We start from the raw sequence: 12,226 nt of genomic DNA on the forward strand, positions 1-12,226 counted from the left end.
TTTTTGACTTTCCCACTTCCTCCTCAAGAGAAACACAGCCCACTGTCCTCCCCACTGCCATTGCCTTCTCCAAGTTCTGGAGGGGTGGGGATTACAATTCCCAGACAGGAGACCCCATGGGGTGCACGGGTGGCATGCTTTAGTGCTCGGGATCTAGCGTGGGAATATATCTCCTCAGGGTTAAGGCCTTATCTAAATTGCAAGGTGAACTTCAAATAACTGAGTTGTGGACAAGACTGACAAAATTGCATAATAGTTAATTTTTATTAATAGCAAAACTTCACAAAGGTCAGAGGGCATATTCATTAAAGTAGATAAACACTTTTTAAAATATTTATTAAATATATTTTAAAATGGGGAAGGTGCTGTTTCACTCCTTCTCACACCTAGGCTAGGGAAGGAACAGTCCTCACACCTGCCCTGATCCATTTCTGGGGGCAGATGTTTCACCAGCATGCTTGTAGGATGGGGCGGGGTGGGCAGACACCCTGATACCTCCACTGGTGGCCCAGCACATGCACCGATTGTCCCATCGCTGACCTCTGACCTGAGCACACACTTGCTAATCCTTCTTCCTGCTGTCCGCTTCCACCATCACTGCCATCTCGATGCCATAGCTCTCTGCTTTCTGGACCAGGTGTCCAGAACTGAGGGGTTTGTGTGTGAGACAGTGAGCAGGGCAGCAGAGACCCAGGAGAAAGCATTGAGGTTGTGGCCTAATACATCAGAACATGCAATTTCCCAAAATGTCAGTGTAGGTTGGGTAGCATCTAGGTTATGTCAGCGATTTGTACAACGTCACCAGGCTCCCTCTTGAATTCAGCTAGCCTGTCAACAGCCCAAAAATAAATTATTGTTTTAAATGGGCCAACGTAGGAATCAAGCATTGTGCACACTTCCTCTTCATGCTGTTCTGTCTTTTTTTGCTGCTGTTTGCAGAGATAAAATACCCCTGCCATCTACATCTCAGAATATCAACTCTGCTCCCTCTAATAACATCATTCTTTGAAATTCAATGTCCATTGTGGGGCAAGGTGAGTGGTGGTAGATTATCCATCCATCATACATCCTGTTGGAATGTCCGTGCCATTTACTTCACTGTCCTGAGTTGGGAAACGACTGCTGCTCTCTCTGGGTTCCTGCTCAGAACATCAATGTTGTTTGATTTGAAGCACCATCGCCATCCTCTCACAAGTCAGTGCCCTTGTGCTGCAGTGAGACTTTTCTGTTAGCGGCATGAACTGCTTGGTTTTGTAAAAACAACCACAGTTCCTCATTTGTGATAAATCCATTTTAGCATTTTCACTCTCCTTATTTGGTGCTAACTCAATCCATTTGATAACCTTATTATTGCAGACCTAGTAAGACACTTATGCCAGTACTTGGATTGCTTGCAAGAGTCTTTTATAGCAGTAATTTAATTTGTTTCAGGTGGTCTGTTGATTTATAAAGGCAGGAATACCTCAAAGATGTCAGTTGCTTTGCTTTTCTCATGTTATGATGCTGACAGAGACCTCCTAGTGCTTTATCACTATTCTGTTCAAATAAATCCTTAATCTGCTCTTGTTTTGACAAAGCGTTCCCTATTCAGGAGGTTGGTGCAATCCAGAGTATACTATCAGCATGCGTGCACACAACACACACACACACACGCTCACACACACACACAGTCACACCGCACTGATCAAGAGGAAACAGCAATAATCACTCACAGATGCTCATGACTGGATCAGGCGTGACTGAGGATTTATTGTGCCTATCACATTCTTTCCAGCCTGTCATCTGAGCTGCACTTTAGACTCCTGTGTTTTCAGGAAGGGATTTATCTCCCAGCTCCACACGCCCGGTTCTCTTTCCTCCTTCCAGCCTGACACAGCAACAGGGTCCACTGCTGCTCCAGCCTTAACAGGGGATTCCTTTGAAAGAACAACGAGGACTGACAGCTTAATCACCATGACTCTGAAGTCCAACAAGAGTGAGCCCCTTGGACCCTTTGCTGCCTTCGAGAGTATCAATAGTTGCCGGACCCCACTGTCTGATCTGTATCTGGAGCAGCTACTGCAGAGCAAAGGCAAGCCTGAGGTAAGTGTAATCAGTCTCGCAGCCCCTGTATTCATCCCTCTCTCCAGCAGCTCCCAGTCCTATTGCTGTGTTAGTTCCTATTGTTCCCCATGGTGAATCGAGAGAGCCTGCTTCCTGCCCATTTCCCTCCCTGCTGCTGTGTTAGAGATGATGTGTACAGAACTCCTGTTTTCAGCTGACCACAGCTGCTGCACTGTGCTTATCATTCCCAATGGCTGGCTGGTTCTCTGCTCAGCTGTTCAACTCCTCGTGCCTAATAATAGACTACATCATCAAAATATTGTGGAAGTGTCGCCCGTACTATTGGAGCCTGTGAGCTGCTCAATAGAAAGCTGTTTGTATTCTGAAAGAGTCCTGCAGGAAATATCAATCAATTCCTCCTGTAATCTGGACTAACAACAGTAAATCCTGCTTGTACTGATATGGTTGAGAGGCAATCACTACCAGCAGGAACAAGCACACTCAAATATGGTGATTATTGCTGTTTGTTTCTGTTTCGAGAATGGTGTTTATTCATTTCAAAGGAATCTTTCAAGAATGGTCTCCCTTCCCAAAGGGTAGTCAGTATTTGTACTTAAAATCATAGGGTGTATGTGTGAGGGCAGAATTGATTTACATGTACTGCCCCCTACCCAACCACCTCCTCATTCCAGCCCTGGTAGAACAACATATGGGCTGGAAATTCTACTGTAATGCATGGTTTATATGCTGAAGGTGAAAATTTTGAAGCTGAGAATTAATTGTGAAACATGAGGGACTACAATACTTTATGCAAGCACACATTGTGAAGTTATAAAGTGGAACACCATTGCATCTGAGGTGCCGATGCCAGAAGCCACTGGGTGTACAGTGTGCAAGGTACAATATGTTGCTATTGTGAGGTTGAAGTGTACAAAGATATTGAAGTAAATACACGGACCTTGAATGGAAAAGCAACTGTAACCAGAAGTAAGTAAGTTGGCTCGATTGTAAGTTAAAGGGCAGGTTAAAGAGTGGTTACCTGAGCCACTGCTGGGGAGTCCAGCACTAGCTCTTAGAGAACATACAAACTTTGGAGTTCTCCCAGTGACTGGCTGGGTTTCCTTCAGGTGCTTTGGTTTCCCAACATGCGAGTTCGTTGGTTAATTAGCTACTATAAATTGCTGTAGGTGAGTGGTAGAATATCGGGGGCTGTTGATGGGAATGGGGGCAAAATAAAATGTTAGGGTTGGATCAGTGTAAATATGGGTGCTTGATGGTCAGTGTGGGCTCAGTTGGCTGAAGAGCCTGTTTCCATGCCATACCTCTCTACGACTGTACGGGAACATTGAGAACTGCTGCAGTAGGAGCTCCCACCATTGCAAGAGATCCCTCTTGTAACTTTAAGCTTCTCATCCGATCTTTTTAAGTATGTAATCTTCTTGTACTTAACCATGTCCAAGCATCAGGATTTGCATTGCTTACCACCACAACTTCTTGCAGGTTGTGTACTTAAGGAAATCCTTTCCCTGCACCCCTGCAAGGTATCAGTGTTGACTGCCTGCACAGCACCATTTTAGAACACATTTAAATTCTATGCAACGTAGAATTTCTAGGCCTATTTCTTTAACTCTGTGTGACATCAGGAAGAATTCAATGCTGAAAGATGTCTTGAAACCCTGCATTGAAATAAAGGAATGGTATTAGCCCACACTCATTAATAGGACACTCACCTTTATGAGAGGAGGTTGTGGATTTGAGCTCCACTCCAGCGAACAACACAAATGTATGCTTGAAACTTCAATGTATGACTGAAAGTTATCTTTTGGATGGGTCATTAAGCTAATCACCTTAAGTGATCATAGAAGATCCAATGACATTATTCAAACAAAATGTGAATTCTCCTGGTTACCAGTCATATATCAACCAACATCAATGTGAAAAACAAAATTAAATGGACATTTATCCTTTTGCTGTTTGTGGGATCCTACTGTGTACAGATCAGCTGCTGTGTTTCTCAATATCACAACAGTAACTGCACTTCCAAGGTACTTCATCTTGAAAGTGCAGTTACTGTTGTAGTGAAGGTCTTTATGATGTTCTGATGTGCAAGTTTTCTCTAATGGTTTCACCTCTAGGGTAGACCTGATTGTGGTGATAGGAACTGCATAGCACAATTCTGTGGGTTCCATTCACAATATTTGAGCCTGCGGAATTATCACTGATAAGGCAGGGAAATTTAACAGAGATCCAAATCAACAGAGTGATTAGACAGTAAAAAAAAGTGAGGAATGACTGATAGAGATGAACATAAATGGAGTCACCTTCACTGAGGCACATGCAGTAAACGTGCATTGGATGCATATCCTTTAGCCTTGGTCCATCCCAGGACTTAGATAACATCTGTTCATCCCTGGAAAATATTATTCTGCAAAAATTTATGTTTGGAAATGCTTAAACTTTAAAAAGTACAGAATAAGCAGCTAGCCAATCGAATCAGTATATATCCATGGTCTATCCCTGCCTTGACTCTGTAATCTCCTTCAGCCCTTTAATTCCTTGCATTATCTTGAGGAATTAGAATTCCAGGAGAATTCTAAACCAATACTGTTTAACCAGGAGCCTGTATGGATCTCCCTCAGTTTATCCTAATTTTCTCTGCTAATATATTGAAGCTAGGAAGTTCCAATGGACTTCCTTCCCTGGAATCATTATATTTTAGTGACCTTTCCTCACCTGACATCCACACAGGTACATTTTTCAGCACAAGTCTCTCAATAGAAATCTGAATCAAGGATTCTTCCTGATTTCTGCCCAAACATAACTCAGGGACAGAAAAGCCATTTGCAGCCATGATAATTTAATGATCCCTGACCTGCATCACATATGTGCCCTTCCCTGTCTGTATGTCCAGGACTACATCAAACAGAACACTGGCTACAGGACCTCACACTTTGTGGTCTTTGATGCTCATGGAAATCACACATATCACTCTTGCTACTTCACTGCTTTTACACTGTCAGCTGTACTTCACAGTGTGGATTAGCTGCTCACTTGGACTCTTCCAAACCTGAACATTGGCACGTCCCTGATTTAACTCCCCGTCATTGGCAACTCTGCCTTCAGCTGCCAGAGCTCTGAAGGAATTCCCTCCCAAAACCTCTCCACTTTTCTGCCTCTCCCCTCTTACTGTGCCCGTCAAACCCTATGTCTTTGGTCACCCGTCCTATTTCACCCCATAGCTTAGCATTATTTTTTTTGTTTGATAACGTCCTATGAAAAGTCTTGAGGTATCTTTTGCTGCATTTAAAATTGTCAGAGTAAAGCAAAGTCATGATTGGGAAAGACGTCAATATAGATCACGTTATTAAACCAAATTTTGGATTGTTCTTCCCAATTTGTGTTGCTGACCAGATTAATGCAGGATCTCCACCATGTACTACAATAGACTGCTACAGATCAATGTAGTGCCAGTACAACTGCACTGAACAGTAAGTAGCAGTATTTTCTGCTATTTTCCTCATATTTCATGACAGCTTTTGTTCAATTCTTTATTGTTGTCTCTTTTTTTATCAGCTACCTCCCCTGGCTGAGGATGTGTACCCATCCAGTAGTGTATTTCCCCCAACTGATTTGAACGAAAAGGAAACCAGTCAAGTTCTGCTACTGGGATGTACTCCTTCCATAAGATTTCCTCACTAACATGCAATGTTTATTGACAGGTGTTAATGATGGGAAATCCATCCTAAGATCCTTGTCAGCTTGGTAGTGCCCAAAATGATTTAATGTTTTCATTGCATTGGGTCAGTGTTTTTCTGGAGACACAGATCAATCTAATGTAGCCCTGCCAAGTGTGTCAGTCTTTGGGTTCTGAGTGCCAGAAGCCTGAGTTCCAGGCATGTGCGGTGATTGGTAGTGAAATGCTGGATCTCCACTGTCTCTGGAGAAGTTACTGCAGTTGCAAATGTTGATGTATGTGGATTTGATGCAGAAATCAGTCTGCAATCATCCCTTCCTCCACTCTCTCCAACAGCAAGCTATAGATCACTGTCAATCTTGACCATTCCCTGGTTTGGGGTTTGAGCTAACTCCATGAGATGTGTTGCTAAAACTAGCTTTCTTACCCTGAACATTCTGCTGGCAGGATAAGGGAGGTAAGTTTGTAGGCAGCCAACTTATGAATATCAGTCTTCTCCACACAGAACCCAGAGAAACACCAAACGTAAAAACATTTCAAATCCCGGTAGCTGATTTATCCTGTGCTTATCCGTATCAAACCCTTCGCTTGTTTATCCAAATTAAAACACATTAGGGATTACAATGAGGTTAAGTTCAGAATAGATCCCATTATGTGGTTCACATGTTGTGGATTGCCAATATCTATCTGGTATCCCAGCTTCTTTGAATTAGATTCTATTTCAGTGCTGATGTCAGCATGAGCTGGATCAGAAAGAAGTGGAGATGGTTTGATGATGGGGACCATTAAATGCCCTTAGATTGTGGTGTGTTCATGTTTGCTGCAGATTGTGTTTCCAGTTGTCTGGACTTAGCTCAGAGGTCAATGAGTTGAAATTGGTTCTGATGAAATCTTGAACTAAAACTCTAAACCATGGTACACAGTTCACACCTTGTGCTTTGCTTTGAGATTTTAATGAATTTTTTAAAAATCATGTCATGAAAGGCCTGGAAGCACATAATTAATTTACTTCTGTGGAGTCATAAAATCATAGAATAACACAGCACAGAATTTAGCCCATTAAGAATGTTGCTCTTTTGAAGTTCAACCCAGCTAGTTTCACTCTCCAATTCCTTCCCCATATTCCTACAAATCTTCTTCCTCCATGTATTTGAAACCTAATATTGTACCTTGATCCATAACCCTGTCAGGTACATTCAGAATCCAACCATTCAAGGCATAGAAAAGGTATTTTTTATGTTGCATCTGTTTCCTTTGACAATCATCATAAATCTGTGCTCTCTAGTTATCGACCCTTCAGCCACACAAAATAGTTTCTCTTTATTCATCTATCTGGATTATAAGTGATTTTAAATACCTCTATCAAATCTCATCTTGGTTTTCAATCCTCTACAGCTTTCATATCAGTTCAAAATGAATAGATTGAACAATGCCAGTCTAACTTTCAGTTTATGTGCAGTTTTGTCAATGAACTGACTGATTTCCGCTATTCTTAGATGGCAACAGACAAAGATGAGAATGGTAGTCAATCCCAATGTATAAACTTACAATTGTTGGAAAAGCCCAAATTCACCACAATCCAGAAGGGCAGATCCTTCTCAAAACATCTTTTCGCTCATGTGCTGGAGGCAGGTGGAATGCAGTAGCCTGCCATCTCTGCACAGGCAGTCTGTAATATAGGCAGTTGACTTAATTATGGATTTAATTAACCACTACACACAGAAGGTCCCCAAGTAACAGGCAAGCAAAGGGAATGGCAGTTCACTTTATTTTCTTCTTCTTAATGTTTCCCTTTGGATTGAGGCTTACACTCTGATTTTATGGGTTCTGAAGTAGCTGATGAGCCCACTGTGGGAGTCACAGATACTTCCATAGATAGGACAGCGGGCAGGTAGTTTCTGAGGTGATGCACCTCTCCAGTTATTTATGCTGAGTTACTCTGTGCTTCTAACATTTGTTCAAGGTTCTCAGTGCCATCCCAAATACTCCTTCTCAAATAACTGCAAGAACTGTAGCCCTCACTTGCCCAATGGTTCAATGAACTCATCCAGTGAGAAGCTGAATCACATAGACTTCAAAGGGCTCAAGTTCAGATTTAGCTTATCAACGCTGTAGGTACTGCAAATAAACTCAGTGTCCATCTTTCTAGTGAGAAGAAATTGGTTCCTGTTCACCATTTACTGACACCTAATAGAATGCATGTCTGTAGCAGATGGTGATTTCTTTGCAGTCTGAAGTTTACGTCACAGCTCACACACAGGACTGGAGAAATTTCAACAGAAAAGCAGGCCATTTGGCTCATTGTTTCCCTTATCATAACTGGATATTCTCAACCCTGACAATGACCTGGCAAAACTCTATTGCCATTTAATTTGCTGTAATGACTGCCCAGGCTGCAATGAGTTCACATATCAGCTGTGAAGATATGTAGTGCAGGAGTAACCCACAATTTGTTAAAAGGCACAATTGATAGCCCAAGACATTCAAGAAGAACACTGTGAGGCTCAGTACCTGCAATGTTGTGAAACTGGTTAAAAACCAGGGTGCAACAGCCTTAGTGTGGTATCTACCTCAAAATACGTGTTGAATTGTGAGACGAGCAGTCCTGAAGGGAGCTGTAATAAGCCTTCCACCACCAGGTTGTGCAGCACTTGGAAAAGATTTTCCGCCTTTAAAGGTACAACCCCCATGACTGCCGGATACCAGAAACACACAGGTTGTCATGGAGGAGAGGGTCTTCACTCTTGTGCATTTCTGTGCCTCCCTCACCAGGGTTCCCGGATTCACCTACCACAACCAACCCATCTTGATTACTGAACTTTTATTAGTTTATTCATTCTTCAGGATCTGGGCCCTGCTGACAAGGCCGACAATTATTGAACACCTGCAGTTGTCCATGAGTGCAGGGTGGTGAGTATCCTCCTTGAACTGCTTCAGTTCTTGTGGTGAAGGTACTCCCACAGTACTGTTGGGTAGGGTGTTACAAGATTTAGGCCCAGGATATGTAAATGACCTGCGATATATTTCCAATCAGAGGGACAACTTGGAGGGGAACCCGCAGGTGGTGGCATATTCATACATCTGCTGCCCTTGTCCTCTTTGGTGACAGAGGTCATCTGTTTGACAGAAGTAGCTGTGATGGGTGACCGCAGTACATTTTGAAGATAGTACACACTGCAGCTACTGTGTGCTGGTGGTGGGGGGGGGAATGAAGGTTTAGGGTGGTGGTTGGGGTGCCCATGAAGTCAACTGCTTTGGCCTGGTTGGTGTTGTTCTTTTTGTAGACCCATTATCCAGGCAGGTGGAGAGTATTCACCCATGCGGATGGTGGGAAAGACTTTGGGGAATCAAGAGGTAAATCACCCCCTGACCTGCACTTGTCACCATGGTGTTTATGTGGCTGGTCCAGCTGAGTTTATGTTTGAATGGGTTTAAAAATTGTGCAAACCTCAATGAACTTCCCCTCTTCTGAACTAAGAATGGAAGGAAAATCATTGATGAATCAGCTGAAGATAGTTGGGCCCAGGTCACCGCCCTGAGGTACCACTACAGTGAATTTGTTGGGTTGGTTTCATTGATTTCTAACAACCAGAACCATCTACCTTTTTGCAAGCTATGACTCCAACCATTGGAATATTTTCCACTTGATTTCCACTGACTTGCGCTTTATCATAGCTCCCTGATGCTGCATCTGGTAGATGCTGCCCTGACGTCAAGGAACATTACTCTCACCTCACCGCTGGAATTCAGCTCTTAGGTCCATGATTTGACCAAGGCTGGAGCACAGTAGCCCTGGCAAACTGGGTGGCAGTAAGCAGGTTATTGGTGAGTAAGTGCCGCTCAATAGCAGTGTCGGTGTCGTTATTACTTTGCTAATAATTGAGAGCAGGCTGATTGGACCAGATTGGATTTGTCCTGCTTTTTTTAAATGCTAGGTCCCACAAATATGACATTATTTTCTTATGGACATTACAAATATGACATTATTTTCACATTCTCCAAAAGGCACTCAGTGTTAGTTTGGGCACAGACTGTGGAAGGACATGACAACCTCCAATTGGGTTTTTAAGTATCCTGGCAGCAGAATGTCCTTTTAAATGGGACTTCAATGAAGAATGCTGCACATTGTGCCCCTTGACTTTTGTGGCCGTTCAATAACATCATTTTCTAGAAGTTCCAACACAGGCAAAATTGTACTTTGTGGATAAATAACAGCATTAGGCAGATACCTGATGTCAAGTGCATGAACACAGATCACAAACATAAGTGCATGGTCCAATTTTGTGATTGGTGCAATGTCACCTGGAAATGTTACCTAACATGATCTACTCTGGATAAAGTTAATTCTGGATCATGTGGTGTTTAAAACAGCACTACACTACCCCATTTATGAACTCATAAGCCCAAAGCAACATTACTAATCTTTTGAATTAATATTTATCTACAGCTTTTTCCCATCTAGATTTAATTCTTGTAATTTCAAATGCTCAAATTTCAAGTTGATTCAGTTGAACTCTGATTCTCATATATTCTGCCAAAAAGAGTGGATCTGAATAACTCACAGTTGGATTCAGTAACAACAGCATGTTAATTATATAACCATACAGCTCACACAATGTGTCTGTTGAATGTGACTTTACTTCTCTTTGTGGATCCCAAAGGTCATTTCACACCATTTTTGCAAAAACTGTATTGATCTGGGCTGAGAGATACACAACTGGCTTTTCAGCTCCTTGTGTATTTTGAATGAATTTATACAAATAGCTGTTGAGTCAAAACTAAACACAAGTATTTATTTTTTGTCACAGAGCTATCATTGCAGAGATAAATCAAGTAGAGATGGAGGTCTGTATAGATCTCAGTTGTCAGGACATCTTGCTGAAATGGAACTCGCTGTGAAGAAGGAGCAAAGAACAGATACCTCAAAATAGTGATGGCACAATAGTACTGCTAATACAGCTGCTATGTCACAGCACCAGAGACCTGGGTCCATTCCTAACTTCCGCTGCTCTCCGCGTGGAGTTTGTTCATTCTCCCTGTGACCACATGTGTTTTCTCCGGATGCTCCAGTTTTCTCACATGTCCCAGAGGTGTGCTGATTGTTAGGTTAATTGACCACTGCAAATTGCCCCTAATGTGTAGGTCTGTGGTAGAACCTGGGGCAAGTTGATGAGATGTGGCGGGATTAAAAAACATGGGTGGTTGATGGTCAGCACGAGCTCGGTGGGCTGACGGGCTTTATCCATGCTGTTTCTCTCCATGACTCGATGAGATTTGTAGTGCTGCTCACAGTAGCACCAAGCAGCTGAAAGAAAATATTTCCTGGAGTGAAATGCAATGATGACAATATCTGGGTTATTCCGTGTCACCTTGGAAACAGACCAGACATTTTCCAGCACAATTCACACTTGCGTATCTGATGTGATTTCTGCCTAAGATGTGTATCATGTTATGGCATTCCCCATCAATCCTGGACAAAATGTGAACATTATTGGGAAAATAAGATTACATTGTTCCAAGGACTGACTACTGACAGTCACTTTCAGGTCAATGAATAGGGCTGCCCTGGACTGGGATCCCACTAACTTTTGGCACTACCCACTTCAGCCCACAGAGCCCCCAACCACCCTCCCTTCATCTCCCTGCCACTGATTGACCGAAGTCCCTGTAGACCCTTTTCTAATTCGGGCAGTACCCCAATTTCTGACCTCCTGAGTTTACTGACTGAGGCCCTGAACTCAACACGTTCTCCCCAAAATTTGCTGATTCTTGTAGACACAAGAGACTGCAGATGATGGAATCTGAAGCAACAAACAATGTGCTGGAGGAACTCAGCAGGGCATGCAGAATCTTTCCTCCCACAGATGCTGCATGATCCGCTGAGTTCCTCCAGCACGTTGTTTGCTGATTCTTGGTTGGCTGCCACCAACTTTCCTCAACAGGTCTATATCAGAGTTCCCCTGGCCAAAACCATTTGCTCCATCCTCCAACCCCTGAAGTTCCAATAGTCAAAACTCTCCTCCAGGTCCCAAATGAGCATGTGAGCATCAGCCCGCTCTCTTCCTCAACTACCCAGACTTGGCCTCTGTTCTAAACCTCTTACTTCCCTTTGAGTGCTGTACAGTGAATGAAGGATAATTAGTAATTGCATGCACCTAAAGTCCCTGAAATATCGTGATCTACATCCTGACAATCCCAGGAAAATCTTTTTACTCCTACTTTGTACTTTTTTATCCCTAGCATCTTCTATCGATAATCCCACTTTATCTTTGATGTCACCTTCAGAAAAAGCACTCTGAACATGACCCTTGGGAGGAATGTTCACACCTAATTCACAATTACTTGTAATAAATCAACAACATTAGGAAAGAAAACACTGGAATAATAGTTGAATGCAAATGATTTTCCTCCATGTAAGTATGCCATAACAGGTGGGAGGAGGTCAGGAGAGGTGGTTTGGGATTAAAACCTAAAAAAAGGGAGAGTCTT

General features: G+C 42.7%; 1 protein-coding gene across 2 annotated transcripts in view; it reads left to right on the forward strand.

Moving 5' to 3' along the window:
- The first annotated feature begins 1,670 nt into the window (after nucleotides 1–1,670).
- Nucleotides 1,671–12,226, forward strand: part of mpp1 (MAGUK p55 scaffold protein 1) — a 40,916-nt gene continuing 30,360 nt past the window's right edge. For both annotated transcript variants that reach the window (XM_052021124.1, XM_052021125.1), the window contains exon 1: nucleotides 1,671–2,082. In XM_052021124.1, coding sequence (XP_051877084.1) covers nucleotides 1,954–2,082 — 129 coding nt within the window. In that variant the 5' untranslated portion in view covers nucleotides 1,671–1,953. The remainder of the gene's footprint in view (nucleotides 2,083–12,226) is intronic.

The sequence above is a fragment of the Pristis pectinata genome, chromosome 8 (genome assembly GCF_009764475.1).
Source record: "Pristis pectinata isolate sPriPec2 chromosome 8, sPriPec2.1.pri, whole genome shotgun sequence".
Lineage (NCBI taxonomy): Eukaryota > Metazoa > Chordata > Chondrichthyes > Rhinopristiformes > Pristidae > Pristis > Pristis pectinata.